Source organism: Stegodyphus dumicola, chromosome 7, assembly GCF_044657685.1.
Source record: "Stegodyphus dumicola isolate Sdum_Otavi_A_Nest chromosome 7, ASM4465768v1".
Lineage (NCBI taxonomy): Eukaryota > Metazoa > Arthropoda > Arachnida > Araneae > Eresidae > Stegodyphus > Stegodyphus dumicola.
The window spans coordinates 2,889,259-2,905,793 of NC_140774.1; the positions used below are offsets into that span (position 1 = coordinate 2,889,259).

General features: G+C 35.1%; 1 protein-coding gene across 1 annotated transcript; it reads left to right on the top strand.

The window, feature by feature from the left end:
- Positions 1–15,444: 15,444 nt before the first annotated feature.
- On the top strand, positions 15,445–16,134 carry LOC146996079 (uncharacterized protein F54H12.2-like). The gene has a single exon (XM_085821339.1). The coding sequence runs from the start codon at positions 15,445–15,447 to the stop codon at positions 16,132–16,134; it is 690 nt and encodes a 229-aa protein (XP_085677465.1).
- The last annotated feature ends 401 nt before the right edge of the window (positions 16,135–16,535 follow it).

The window sequence follows — 16,535 nt, forward strand, 5'->3', positions numbered from 1 at the left end:
TGTGACTTGTTTTGAAAATGAGGCAGAAAAGGTTATCAGCGAGAATATTCCGTTTGGCATCAGTTGTACCATTATTGGCAACTTTATCGCCTGTGCCGGCAAAATAAAAAAGTACTGAATTTTGTTATTATTTTGATGTATTGCTCTTGCACCTACTAATATTTAAGAATAATAATTTATGAGATTTTTTTTTCTCTTTTATAGGTAAAAAATAAAACTGATGCACTGAAAGATGGCAAAAGGGCCACAATTATTAATTTGCTGAAGAATACCAAGAAAAGAAAATATAGTGATAGTGATAGTGATGAACTAAATATTCTGGAAAACAGAGGGATTGAAAACGATGATGCATACGAAAAATTATCAAAAAAATATGATGATTTGAAGAATGCCTATACAAAATTAGAGCAGCATTGTGAAACAATTTTAAAACTGAATATCAATTTACAAAAGGAACTTTTAAAGAGACTTGATAGTGAAGCAAAGAGAAGTGCAGGAGGAAAAAGCTCCGATAGTTGTGAAGAGGAAAAATGTTTCAATTCAAAAATTGCAAATCGACCTCCAATAAGTACAGAAATTGAAAAGGATGTAGAAATTTCTATGAAAAATACAGAGAAAAAACAGATTGTCCAGAAAAAAGCATTACGCAAGAGGAAAATAATGTAAATTTTATTTGTACTTCATTCTTAACAGTAATTTAAACTATTATGATAAGCTGATATATAAAATAATGTTGATTTTTAATGCTAAGTATTCCACTATTAATTATTTGCATAATTATGACCTTTGGTTCAACACTTTTCGTAAAAATAAGCATAATTTTCAAATTTTCTTATTCTTCACATGAGTATATAAAAAAAATGTGAAGTGTAATATGAAAAATTGGATTATATATAGATATACAGAATGAAATTGAGATGAAAACAGATGTGCTCTAAAAGCTATTTTTATCTCTGATAACTGAGATTCCTACATGGCCAATGGCAATACTGTATTAACATTAGCCCCACTTTCAGCCCTTGAGTAACAGTAATGTGGTTTTTAATCTGGAAAATATTGCCATATCATTCCTGAGCCACATTTTAATTTCATGTGGTGGTAGTTCTGTAAAACGATACCTCCTTACTACAGCGGCCCCCAAGATTAAATCGCTAATCAACCGAGATCGCAATGTGTTCTTGTACCTCACATGTTACATCTCCGTTAATTAGCGATTAAATTTATACATGTCATCTTACTAAATTTACATTGGTCATAAAAAATCTGGAAATTTCTGAAATCAAAGTCCTGATGATTTTAGATCTCGGACATTGAACTGTATATATTTTAATATTTTTTTCACAAACATAGATTTACCCAGAATTCTACTCTTCTCTCTGTTTTAGAATCATTTCACAGTTCCAGACGAGAAACTAAAATTGGCTTATTTGGGTGTAAAAGAAGGAAGTGCTGGAGACAGCAGATACATAAAAAATTTAAGTTTGTGTATTTTTGGTGAAGAAGAACTCGCACAGTCCAGTGTAACTGGAAGACCATGCAATTCTAAAAAAAATTTGGATGCAAAGCCATCATTGTGTGTAGTTAAGCTTGGTTATTTGAGAGGTAAGAGCAAATTCATGTATATTAACATTTGATGAACTAAATTATTTATTACTAAAATTAAATAATATTTTTGAATATGAAGAAGATGATTCATTGAATCTATGTTAATTTATATATAAACATTTGCTTTTTTAATTATTATTTGATCACTTCATTAATCCTTTTTTTTGGGGGGGGTAACAAATAAAAATTATTTGAAGTATTTAAATTTTCAAACAACAAATTGGCATTTATATAAGGGGTCTAGAGGTAAAAGTATATTTACGGGTACCCCTTGGCAAAAATTGGCGATTTTTAGCAGTACATGGATACCACGAGTTTGTGCACATTGACCTATTTTCACTCAAAATAAAAATTTAAAAAAAAAAAAAAAAAAAAAATCGCAGAATTGCACAAAATTGGCATTGTGCACTCCCTTAACTTTGCTCATGTACACGTCGATATCCAGGGTGTTTATAAAGTCCCAGACCCATTTTGATATTTAATAACTCATAAAATAATGAAGATATAAACAAACTTATGGCATTTATTGATGGAATGACTTATATATTTTCCTTTTCAGGTTTGAATATCTTTACTTTTGTAAATATCGTCTGTGCGTGTGGTTAATTTCAGATAACTTCATTTTCCAATCTGAATATCGTCTGCTTATTAATTGCATTTTTCTTTCTTTTGTTTTTGGCAACTATTGCAATGTTATGTTCTGATATAACTCCGCTGGACTTTTTCCTTTGGGGATTTGTAAAAGAGAACGTTTACAGGAGGAGAGTGTCAAACATTGATGACCTAAAAGCCAGAATTACAACCGCAATAGCCTCTGTGGATGCCGACATGCTTGCCTGTACCTGGCGTGAAATTGAATATCGACTTGATATTCTCCTTGCAACGAAGGGGGCACACGTAGAAGTTCATTGATAAGGGTCATGAAACTTTTTGAGTCTATCTAACCATTTATGTTATTAATTTTAATCTATTATTTTATGAGTTATTAAACATCAAAATGGGTTTAGGACTTTATAAACACCCTGTATTTTCACTTAAAAATTCAAAGGAGCACCCAATCCTAAGTAAAAGTATATTTACGGACCATTCAACTACTCAGGTTACCATAAATAAAACAACAACTTGGTGATAAATGAAACAACTTTGCGATAATACAAAGGTACCCTTCAGTATACTCTAACTGGTCCAGAAAATAATGTGCTTCTGAAGGAGGTAATTTACAAAGATCAAAGTACTTGATCTGAACCTAGCATTTCTTCTTTACCATTTATCGGTATCTAATGGAGATAGATATACATCAGAATTATTATTATTATTTTGTAATTTCGGTTGTATTATTATCTTTCGAAAACTTGGATAACATGTGATGTTAAATATGCAATTCTTTTGGGTTTGGCTAGAAATTTCGTACATAATATAAAAATGAATTTAATATGTAAAACAAAAGAAAAGAAGTCATGTGTAAAAATATTTTGCAGAACTTTCGCGTATGCAGTTAACAAATTTGCATTAAACCTATGTTGATATGTGCAAATATGATGTTGCTTTCCTGTCCCGTTTATATTTCTTATTGAAATATTTAAATAAATATTTGCTTTATACGAATAGAGAATTTTATATTTGCTTTATACAAATAGAGTATTTTTTGAATTTAAATAAAAAAAAATACATATTTTTAATACATGTATAGTTTTACTGTTGTAAATTTATCCAACGGTTGAAAAAGGAAAATCCCAAGATTACTCCTGAGGAAATACTATTCAGGACAAACAAAATAAGACCGATGATTGCCGAAAAAATTGCTACAATCATTAGGCTTAAAAAAAAAACCACTGAATTTGCATTTTTATATGAAATTTGTAATTAAAATATAATTTTGCACTTGCTTTGCTTTGTATTATTGTGTCATTGAATGTGATAAAATACATTTTTGTTTGTAATTATGTGCTATGATGTAAATTATTAAGTGTTCTTTTGTTGCATTTGCTTTAACCCTAATTTCACAGTAAGTATAATATTAAAGTAGCAGTTGTAATTTGCCATATGAAATTTGTTGGTACTCTTCTGTTATCAGTAGCGGATTCAGGCATGTATGTATGAATGTGTGTCGATGTATATGCATATATGTGTGTACTTATATACATGCATACACAAAAACATGCACACTGGCATACATATATTTCTGAATACAGTCTCGGCAACAGAAGAGTAATAGTTTGTTTATAGACGTTATATTAATATGCATTTAACTTGACGTTCATTTATTATTGTTTCACATGAGCATGACTGCATCAATGTTTATTCACTGAGAGATAATTAGTGCAAGATTAATCAACTTTAGTATGTTCAGAAATTGATGTGATATTATATATCCTGATTATATGAGGGATTTCACATATTTAGGATTGTATACAATGCTATACAGTATTATACAAGTCTTTTATTTTGTAAGTATTAGAATAAGTATTGGATAACATTTTTTGTAACTTGCATTATGGTAGCTTTTCCTATTTTAATAATTTAACTTGTGATATATAATAACGCGGGACAACTTTGTAGTGAATATATATTTTTGGTTGATCTTTACATTACGGTAACTGGTAGTTTGGCGACATTTTGGAGGCGATAAAGGTTACTACCTGGGACTTTGGTAATAATGTGAGCAGTACTGAGTTCCGATTACGCATTATTTTGTGTGGGGGAAATGAGAGATCATGGGATATGTCATATGATATTAATGGACGAATTACGGTTCTTTAATCGGAAAAGGGGGGAAATCGGGAAAAAATCTGGAAATTTTGTATTTCGCTTTATTCTGTGTTGTGTGAAATAGTGTTTGTGAATTTTTGGATCCCATGGCCGTAAATAAATTGAATTCGAAATGGGTATTTAGTGGTATTGAAAAGGATAGTAAGAAATGTTTTTTAAGGTTGTGTGAGAGAGAAATAAACATGTTTTATTATGTTATTTATTTTACCTGGTATCTTGCTTTGAAAGATAAGTATGATTTTAAAGATTCTGAAAGAGAATGAAGAAAAGTGTATCCGCCACGTAATGAAGATTCTGAAGGAGATTAGGTAAGTTAGTATTTTTAATTATTTTTATGCATTGTTGGAAATGTAAGGTGGAAAGGAATTTGGTATTATTGGGAAAATTGTTATTAGCAATGATTTAGTTTAAAGTAATTAGGATTGTAAGGTAATTTTTATTAATTGAATGTATGTGCTCATGTATATTTTAAGTGGTGTTTTTGAATTTAATTATATTTGAATGAAATGATAGTTATTTTGTGAATTTTATACTTGTAGGAATTTGGTGTATGTTTAAGTTGAAATAAATGTGCATGGAAATAATTTAAATATTTGATAATAAATATTTGTAATGCTTCATGTATGAATTCGTTGTTGACGTGTATAATATAATAGATGATTTAGAGGTAAAAGTTTTTGGATATTTTATTTATTTTATATGTGGAAATGTTCATATTTGTAAAGGGTAAATACTTTTTCGCGATCATGTAATTTCATATATGTTCTTTTTACCGGGTTTAAAAATTGAGAAAATTGTCATGTATTTTCGTGAATTTTTTTTAATTTATGAGATAAAAGCAGTGTACATGGATATAGTGAAGACTGTGCGCAATGCCATTTTTGTGCAATTCTGGGATGTTTTTTTAAGTAAAAATAAGTCGACGTGTACATGGTTCAGTGATATTTTAATGAAATGATAGTTATTTTGTGAATTTTATGCTTGTAGGAATTTGGTTTACGTTTAAGTTGAAATAAACGTGCATGGAAATAATTTAAATATTTGATACTAAATATTTGTAATGCTTCATGTATGAATTCGTTGGTGACGTGTATAATGTAATAGATGATTTAGAGGTAAAAGTTTTTGGATATTTTATTTATTTTATATGTGGAAATGTTCATATTTGTAAAGGGTAAATACTTTTTCGCGATCAGGTAATTTCATATATGTTCTTTTTACCGGGTTTAAAGATTGAGAAAATTGTCATTTATTTTCGTGAAATTTTCCGAATTTATGAGAAAAAAGCAGTGTACATGGATATAGTGAAGAGTGTGCGCAATGCCATTTTTGTGCAATTCTGGGATGTTTTTTTAAGTAAAAATAAGTCGGCGTGTACATGGTTTATGTGTATGTGTTATTTTGAAAAACGCGTAAGGTGTATGGTATTGTGCACTTTTTCCGAATTTTGCAGTGAATATTTCTCATGATTAAGCAGTTTTGTTTGATAAAATTTCTAGCATAAGTGTAATTCGGCTAGTAGATTGTTGGAAGAAGTGTTCAGTAGATAAGAAGAAAAGAAACATGTCTTTACTTCGTGAAGACAAAATGGCGGCGGGGAAAAAAAAATAGAGGGTTGCTGTAGGGGAGTTGGTCGCCAAATTTTCGCCAAAAAATCGCCAAGTTACCGTAATGTAAAGATCAACCATATTTTTTTATGAATATTTGTTTACTTCGAGGGATTTTTGCTGGAAGATAATGGTAATATATATATATATATATATATATATATATATATATATATATACGCATATGCTTATATTTTCTCTTTTATGTGAATATTTTTACTGGAACTTAAGTTCCAGCAATTTTAAATATTATGAAATAGAAATTTCTATTTCATAATATTTAAAATTGTATTTATATTGTCTTTTACTGGGAATGATTTTATGTGCTTAATAGGAATAGGGAGGTGTCAAATAATAATAAATATATATATTCTGATATATATCATATCAATAAATATATATATATTCTGATATATATATATATATTCTGATATATATCATATCAATAAATATATATATATTCTGATATATATATATTTACTGTTTTCTTATGTAAATATATGACTTTTACTAATAACCTTAAAGTCCTATTTGTTTTGTTTACTTTTTAAGGGAATATGAATAACCTATTTGTATTCATAGGAATCTACTGGTTTTGGGAATTTGGCGTGTGAGTATACCCATACAACTGTAGTTTTTCCTGGGATTTGTCCTATTGTTACCCATACAATTATGTTTTTTTTTTTAAATGGAGATTTGGCCTATGGACATGCATAAAGTTCTGGTTTCTGGCTATGGGTTTTTAGTGTCATTTGAGCTGCATGTACCTGTACAGCTGTATGGATTTCTTTATATAGGTTTTTACGGGGATTTGGCTTACAGGTACCCGTACAGCTGTATGGGTTTTTACAGGGATTTGGCCTACGGGTACCTGTACAGCTATACGGGTTTCGTTCTATGGGTTTTTACGGGGATTTGGCCTACGGGTACCCGCACAGGTGTACGGGTTTTGTTCTATGGGTTTTTACGGGGATTTGGCCTACGGGTACCCGTACAGCTATACGGGTTTCGTTCTATGGGTTTTTACGGGGATTTGGCCTACGGGTACCCGTACAGTTTTACGGGTTTTAGTCTGTGGGTTTTTACGGGGATTTGGCCTACGGGTACCCGTAGGCCAATTCCCCGTAAAAAATTTTATGGGTTTCTACGGGGCATTTTTAGCAGGGTGGGTGGCGATGCCCTGTCATTGAGAAACTTTCCCTCTCTGATATACACCCCCAAGCAGTACAGGATTTTGAAATTCCACCTTGGGGAAACTTCACGGATTCAGCTCCTTGATGTTTTCAAACATCACGTGAAGGCGAGCACTAACGAGATCGTTTACAGAGAACTCTTCACTGAGCACAGGCACAGATATAGTAGTTATTATCCGATATACACAGACAGATCAAAGTCAAATGATCATGTCGGGATGGCTTTTGTATTTGAAGATTACATTGACGGCAGATGCCTAAACGATGCTTGCTCAGTCCTAACATCTGAACTAACTGCAATATATTATGCTCTTTTGTACATCTCGAAGCTCTGCCACAAGAAGTTCATAGTTTATACAGACTCGTATAGTGGATTATCCCTCAAATGTTCTTTCTTTGACGACATCCCTCCAAGTTGTCGCTACTCAAATAAATTTTGATATTGTTGTTTCATTTGTTTCTTTTTATTTGCCTCAAATGAGCACATTGATCAGAAAGATTTAAATGATCTTTTAGAGCAGCTGCCTGATCCTTTCATAATAATAGGAGATTTTAACGGCCATAGTCCGCTCTAGGGTAGTAAAGATACAAATTGCCGTGGAAGACAAATTGAGCAGATGATCGAAGATCATAGCCTTTGTCTCCTGAATAATGGGCAGAATACTTACTTCCATGAGCCTTCAAGGACATTCCACGCTCTCGACCTTGCCATCTGTTCACCATCTCTGTTGCCATTTTGCACTTTTAGTGTCGGAAATGACCTGTACAACAGCGATCATTATCCCATTTTTGTATCTCTTGCACGCAGAGGAGCAAACCCCATGTCTAGACTCCCTCGGTTTATACTGGACAAGGCAGACTGGGAACTCTTCTATTCCTCCGCAGAGCTCACAGAGGAAATGGTAAAAGATGTGAATATCGATGACGCTGTGGAAGCTGTTACTAATACTATTATTCAGGCAGCTATGCTTTCGATTCCTAGAACATCAGGAAAAATGTTTAAATATACGAAACCATGGTGGAATCGCGACTGTCATAAAGCACTGAAAAAACAGAAAAAAGCATGGCGTATTTTTCGTAGATATCCTACTCTGCGAAACCTCATTGCATTTAAAAGAGCCAAAGCAAACGCACGAAAAGTAAGGAGGCAGAGCCAAAGGAATTCTTGGATTTCATATGTGTCATCAATTACATCCTGTACGCCTAGTAAGCGGGTTTGGGAAAGAGTTCTAAAAGCATGCGGAATATATAAAGACCACTCACTTTCCTTTTTGGAAAAAGATGGCCGAGTGATTAGCTCCATAGAAGAAATTGCGAATACTATCGGTGAGACATTTGCTGCCGTTTCTTCCAGCAGAAACTATTCACCTGCATTTCTCTCTATCAAGCAGCACTCCGAAATAAATCCCATTTCATTCAACTCGTCCAAATCTGAGCCTTACAATAGAGCATTTACTATGCTGGAATTAAAGAGAGCTTTATTGCCGACACATAGGTCTTCTCCGGGTCATGATGGCGTGAATTACGAAATGCTAAAACATCTGTCCTATAAGTCACTGACTGCCCTCCTCACTCTTTAGAATAGAGTGTGGAAGGAGCGTATTTTTCCCAGTGCGTGGAAGAGAGCTGTTGTAATTCCTATTGCTAAGCCAGGGAAAGATCCAAGGAATCCATCGAACTATCGGCCAATTGGCCTTACGAGTTGCGTATGCAAACTGTTTGAAAAGATGGTAAACAGCCGCCTTGTCTACTTCTTGGAAAAGAATATTATATCGCCTTATCAGAGCGGTTTTCGAAAGGGAAGAACAACTGTAGATAACATGCTCCTCTTAGAGACATCTATTCGAAAAGCATTTGTAAGAAGAAGCCACCTTGTCTCAATATTCTTCGACATTGAAAATGCTTATGATAAGGCATGGAGATACGGTACACTCCGGGATCTTCACGAGAGTGGCTTGCGCGGCAACCTACCAATTTTCATTCAAAATTTCTTGAACACTAGAACTTTTCAAGTAAGAATTGGCTCTGTTTTTTCGGATGTTTTTGAACAGGAAGAGGGTGCGCCTGAAGGCTGTGTGCTCAGTGTAACCCTGTTTAGTTTAAAAATAAACTCTGTACTAAAAGAACTTCCTCCCACCATCTTGGGATCTCTATATGTTGATGATCTGCAGATTAGCTGTAGAGGAGCAGACATGAGATACGTACAGAGGCAATTGCAGATGGCTCTGAATAAGATCCAAGAATGGTCAAACAAACAGGGATTTACTTTTTCCAAACAGAAAACTGTGTGTGTTCACTTTTGTAGGAAGCCAGGTCTCCATCCTGAGCCTGAGTTATATCTGAATGGTACTATTATTCCAGTTACGCCCGAAGTAAAATTTTTAGGAGTGACGTTCGACCGAAGATTGACTTTCCTTTCTCATGTTTTAAACCTGAGAAAGAAGTGTCTAAGAACACTAAATATTTTAAAAGTGTTGGCGAACACCTCCTGGAGTGCAGAGCGTTGCTCCATGCTTCGCATTTACAGAGCGCTCGTACGCTCTAAACTGGACTATGGCTCAGTAGTTTATGGATCCGCTCGGCCATCAGTATTCTTAAAACTGGATCTTGTTCACCATCAAGCTCTGCGCATTTGTTCAGGAGCTTTCAGGACCTCTCCCGTCCAGAGCCTGTACGTTGACTGTAACGAACCGTCACTTTATCTGAGGCGTGAGCAAATGTCCCTCTTGATATATTTTAATATTCTATCCCAACCTGAACATCCCAATAAGCTGTGCTTACTCGATGATGCGTGTAACGTTTTATTTGAAACGCGTCCATCCTGCGTTCCTACCTTTCCTTTAAGAGTTCGCCCTGTCATTGAGGAACATTCCCTCTCTGATATGCGCCCCCAAGCAGTACATAATTTTGAAATTCCACCTTGGGAAAATTCACGGATTCAGCTTCTTGATGTTTTCAAACATCACGTGAAGGCGAGCACTAACGAGATCGTTTACAGACAACTCTTTGCTGAGCACAGGCAGAAATATAGCAGTTATTATCCGATTTACACAGATGGATCAAAGTCAGATGATCATGTCGTGATGGCTTTTGTATTTGAAGATTACATTGAGGGCAGATGCCTGCACCATGCTTACTCAGTCATAACATCTGAATTAACTGCAATATATTATGGTCTTTTGTACATCTCGAAGCTCTGCCACAAAAAGTTCGTAGTTTATACAGACTCGTATAGTGCTCTGAAATCTTTGGAAACTTTTCCCAACACTCAGAATCCTGTGGTAGTCGATGTTCTCAAAATTCATATAAACTTAACGATGCGAGGATATGAAGTCCTGTACTGCTGGGTTCCTGGACATGCTGGAATAAAGGGAAATGAGCTTGCGGATATCGCAGCCAAATCTACTGTTCAACTGTCTAGTCGCCTTATCCCTTTTAGAGATATCTGCTGTGTCATCAAGGGAAAGGTCCGAAAAAAATGGCAACAAATTTGGGATGTTCAGCTTCAAAACAAGTTAAGACATGTAAAACCTAGAATTGAGCATTGGGAATCTACCAAAAATCGTAAGAAGGAAGTTCTTTTGACGCGCCTCAGAATTGGTCACACTAGAGTGACACATAACTACGTTTTAAAAGCTGAGAATGAGCCTGTGTGTTTTAATTCTAATGTTTGTTTATCTGTTCGTCATATTTTAATTGAGTGTCCATGTTTTAATAGTCTTCGCCAGAAATATTTTAATAGCTGTGACTTGCATCTCGACCGTTTAATCGGAAGAGAGGTCAATTGTAATTTATTTTATTATTTGAAAGAAACTGGCTTTTATCACCTAATGTAATTTGTTTTAAAGATTGTATCTTAAATTTTAAATGTGTGGTTTTAACTTGTTCTTATATGACTTCATCCTCTGGATTTGATACATTTGTCTACTTGTTTTTATTTATTGTATTTTAATTTCATCAATTGTACTCACCCCATCTCGTGTTTGGCGCACTATAATCATCTTTGGTTTTGCGCCATAATCTCTCACTCACTCACTCACCCCAAAGTTTATCCGAATTGGTCATTGTCACACACTCATGGCCAAGCTGATTGCCGTATTCCATAATGCACCCACTACACTCGAAAATGTCCGCTATGTTTGAACTTATAGTCTCTTTTAAGAGTTCGATAAGAGATGTGAGTAGTAGAAAAGTACCAGTTTGGAGCCACAGGGATCAGGGATCCGAAGGATCACGGGGGGGAGCACGTAGGGGGTCATTAACCACCTGTCTCAACTCCGGACGCATTGCATCCTGTTCGTGACGTCATCACGTGTTATCATCTTGCGGTTGCAACCTCAGCCATATGTTTCATCCCGTTTCTGTCGTAATCCGGTTTCATGTCCGACGCTTATCTATTGATACAGGATGTTTCTTGTTCTGACATCATGTCGAATCCGCAATGTGATTCCTGGATTCTGACAGAGGCCTATATATAAAGTCTCTGGTACATTTTTCATCATTTCTGCTCAAGCCAATTCGTTGTATACTTCGCTCCTGCTTTCGCCCTTTCCTGTTTGAACGAAGACGTGTTATTCGAGGTATGTATTTTACCATATATCTTTTTCATATTTTTACTTATGGAGTTGAGATTACTATTTAATCTGCATTTGTCGCATTGTCTTTATAGTTTGAATTTTTATTTTTCAGATGGATTTGGAACACCAGTTTGAGAACGAACCTTTCAATGCGGATATACTGAAGATTGCAGATTCTGGTTGCAATTCTGACCAACAGCGTGAGATCCCGAAAGAAGCATTAGTCTCATTGAATACTAATGGTAAACGAAAAATAGAAGAAGATCCTACTTCCAAGAAGAAAGTAAGTATTACGAAAAGAGTTTAATTTTGCTATAACTCAGATTTATTTTTATTCTGTTACCAAACGACTCATAATTATTTTTTCTCTTTCAGCGCAATGGGCGGTTTACTGAAGACTATCCCAGAAGAGCTGACACATATTGGCAACAATGTCTTTGTGGGGCCTACTCTTTTCAACGCGAAGATCACAGTGCATATTATGCAATACAGCAAGTATGGGAATGCAAACTATCCAACTCGTAAAGGAGTGAATTTAGAGCCTTCGTGTTTAGACATCCTCTCTCAACACAACCCACAGGACCTGTTTACAATGACTTTGCAACTGCCTAAGAATTTTAGTGCCGAATATGATGGTTACCACTTCACATAAAAGCAACTGACAGCGAAAGGAGTGGAGAAAAGTAGTCTCAGTCTTACAATCGCCCAGTGGGAAGAATTGTCTTCAAATTACAGTCGTATCAATGAGATCGTCGCCAATCTCGTCTATGAGTGTATGGACTTTTGTGAAGCCTACGAAAGTGTATTCGAGGAGCCTATTAACGAGGAAAAGCTTCCAGATTCCTTCGACATTTCTTTGGGAACAGCATGCCTCCAATCCATTCTAAAGACATCATTAAAAGAGCTGATCTAAGAACACGGAGATTTAAAGTATCCTAAACTTATAGATTGCGAAGAGCTCGCTATTCATAAAACAGAGATTATCAACTCCTTGGCTCTGAATTTAAACTCTATTATAGCCAGGCAATTTTATGGAAATGTATGGACTGAAGAGCCATATTTACATCTACTTAAACCCGCACATTATATCACAAAAGACTTTTTAAAGTCTGTTTGTCTCAAACATGTACTTGATGAGGTGAAAGAAACATTTTGCCCCACCAATTTAGAAAAATATGGTGCTTATGGTATTGAATTTTATGAATGTTTAGAAAGTAAATAAAATTATTTGTTTATAATGGTCTCTTTATTGTCTCTTAATTAAAAAATAAATATATGTAAAATTAAGGGAACACTATAAATACACACACACATTTGCTTTTTATTCATGTGAAGGATTGTTATAGAAATGAGTGATTGTATATTTAAGAGGAAGCTATAAATAGCGATGAATGTTCACATTTCTATTAGTAAAAATCACTGCTGCACGCATTATGAATCTGAATCAGATGTATCGCGATCCAGCCCTTCCCGCCAGTTTTGGTGGAGTGAGTGCTTTGCATCGTGCTTTAAAAGCCAAAGAAAGTCACAAGGCGATCAAGAAATGGCTTACCACCAAAGATTCTTATACTTTACACAAGCCTATCCAACGACATTTTCGTCGCAATCGCGTCTTTGTCAGAGGCATCGACGCTCAGTTTCAATCTGACTTGGCAGATATGCAGTCTCTTGCCAAACACAACGATGGATATAAATATTTGCTCACATGTATTGATGTGTTTCCCAAATATGCTTGGGCTATTCCACTCAAAGACAAAACTGGTCAGTGTTAAATCAGCTTTCGAACGTATTTTTAGCCAGAGAAAACCAGATGTTTACCTGACAAAGGTAAAGAATATAAAAATAAAATCGTTCAGAATTATCTTAAAAAAGAAAAAGTTCGTTTTTTTTTACAACTGAAAACAGTACAGTGAAAGCAAGCATCATCAAACGATTCCACAGAACCCTCAAAAGCAAAATGTGGAAGTACTTCAATGAAATGAATACGTATCGTTATATTGACGTAATAGATAAATTAGTTCACAGTTATAATCATACCTGGCATCGCTCTATTCAAACTGAACCAGTGAATGTCAATAAACATAATGAAAATCAAGTTTGGAGTCAATTATATAAAGACCTTCCTAAACTTAAACCTAAGTTCAAAGTGGGAGATACGGTGCGCGTTAGCAAATTAAAAATGATTTTTGAAAAAGGCTATGAAAGTAATTGGACGAGAGAAATATTTACAATCCATGAAATCCTTCCTAGAAATCCATCTGTTTATCGACTTAAAGACCTCGCTGAAGAGGTGATTGAAGGTACTTTTTATGAAAAGGAACTGCAAAAAATTTCAGATTCGGGATATTATCCTGTTGAAAAAGTGTTGCGAGAAAGAAAGAGAAACGGTGTAACAGAATACCATGTGAAATTCTTAGGTTATCCGCCAAAATTTAATGCATGGGTAACCGATGTGAAAAAAATATAAAAACTCCACATCATGGAAAAAATCGTCATTTGCCAAGATGTCTTTCTATATGACGTTACCTAGTGATAGCTCTCAGCATTATTTTCCAGGGAATACTATCTCACATTTTATTACTCAGTTCCCTGTACCTATATCTGAACGGGGAATGGGAAGTTGGTCTTTCCGAGATCATTTACCCACACACCTGGTATAATATTAACACAGATAATAATCTCTTTGGCTTTGATTTGGGTGATTCTTCAGGTGTAAAAGAAGTTGCTAGCAGAAGAATACCACCAGGATGTTATGAAAGTGTCCCAGATCTCTTAAAAGCCATGAATTTAGCATCATTTAAAGATAAAATCTCTTTGGAATACGATCGTTCTACAAAAAGAGTGAAAATCGTGACGCAAAATGGAGCCCGATTAATCTTTTATGATTCAGGATTAGCAGGTTTATTAGGCTTCGAACCGCAGATTGTCGAAGGTACTTGGAATAGTGGGGGATTTGCATTCTGCTTATACATTACTTTATGTGTACAGCGACATAGTTTCGCCTCAGATTGTGGGTAACGTGCAAGCTCCTCTCTTAAGAGTCGTGACAGTCACCGGTAAAGATGGCGATACTGTAAATGTACAATACGACAGACCGCATTATGTGCCAATAGCAAGAAATTCATTTAATACGATCGAAGTGGAAATCAGACTGAATTCGGGTACATTCGTTCCTTTTGAGAGGGGCAAGTTAATTCTTGTACTACATTTCCGAAGGCGACAAGTGCTATAAATATGACAACAGAGAAGCAAAAGCATTATTTTCAAAAAAGACATCAAGATGCTCGTCCCGTATGAGTGTTGTACGCAAAATTATGAAAATCATTACCAAACCGGCTCGGGACTTCCTTATTATCAAGGTCAACCCTATCAAAAGGGCTATGGTCTCGGTGGATTTTTTCGAAGTCTTTTTCGCTCTGCTATGCCTTTATTTGTGAAAGGAGCCAAAACGGTGGGGAAAGAAGCTTTGCGCACCGGAGCTCTCATCGCAAATGATGTGTTAGCTGGTGAAAACATTAAGTCTGCTGCTAAGCAAAGAGCCAAAGAAGCGGGAAAAGTATTAGCGGCAAAAGCTATTCGTAAAGCCCAGACCATGCTTGGTAGTGGTAAGTATAAAAGGAAGCGGAAACAGTCAAAACCCTTCATTTCTCCAAAAGCTGTGAAGCAGAGAAGACGTGATATTTTCGATTCATAATGGCTTTCATCATGAAAGATTCCCCCGAATGTGTTAAATCCGATTTAGAACTTTTTCATTTACCTGGAACTCAAACGGCGATTCAGAGTGGCCAATGGGTTCAGTTTCATCCTCTGTCTAATGTATTTGACGGAGGTCCCGTAGAATTTCATATCTCAGGCAGCGGAGAAGATTATATTGACTTGTCACAAACACAACTCTACGTGAGAGCAAAAATAGTAAAAACGGATGGGTCACTTCTGGATAAAGATGCCAGCATCGGCCCAGTAAATTTGTTCCTGCATTCTTTATTTTCTCAGATGGATGTCACACTGAATGAACGACTGGTGTCTTCTAGTAACACATACCCCTATAGAGCTTATATAGAAACTTTGCTCAATCATGGCTATGATAGTAAAACTTCAAAGCTCACAGCTGAAATGTATGACAAAGACCTAGAGAAGAGATCTTCCTTTTTTAAACTGAGTTCTACTGTTGATATGATTGGTGGCATTCATTTTGATTTATTTTATCAAGAAAGTCTTTTATTAAATATGGTGGATGTTAAATTAACTCTCGTTAGAAGCAAGCCTGAATTTTGTTTACAAAGAAAACCTCTCGAGCAAACCGTGTGTGTGATTATCTTTGCAGAATTTGATAACGCGATTGAAATTAATAAGTCGAGGAACATCATTTTTGACTTTAACTGATGGATGGTCGTATTATACATGACATTTTATCTCGCGAAGCAGCCGCTGTCTTTCGAGGAGTTTATCCAGCAGATAAAATACCTCCTTTAAATGGAACATCAGCCATTGTTGTGAATACAGACAAGTCCACAGAACCCGGAGCGCACTGGGTAGCCTTTTTTCAAGATGAAGAATTAGAATTTTTTGATTCTTATGGACAATCTCCAGACCTTTATGGATTTAAGTATTCAAATGTGAAATGGAATAATATTCCATTACAGAGTTTAACTTCTAATGTATGTGGTGCATATTGTATTTATTATGTACTGAAACGAAGCCAAGGCCAATCTATGTATGCCATTATTGAAAACTTATGTAAAATGAGTGATTTTAACCTGTACCAATTTGTGAAAAAAAACTTA

Coding starts and splice junctions, on each gene's coding strand:
- LOC146996079 (XM_085821339.1), top strand. CDS start 15,445: ATGGCTTTCATCATGAAAGATTCCCCCGAATGTGTTAAATCCGATTTA.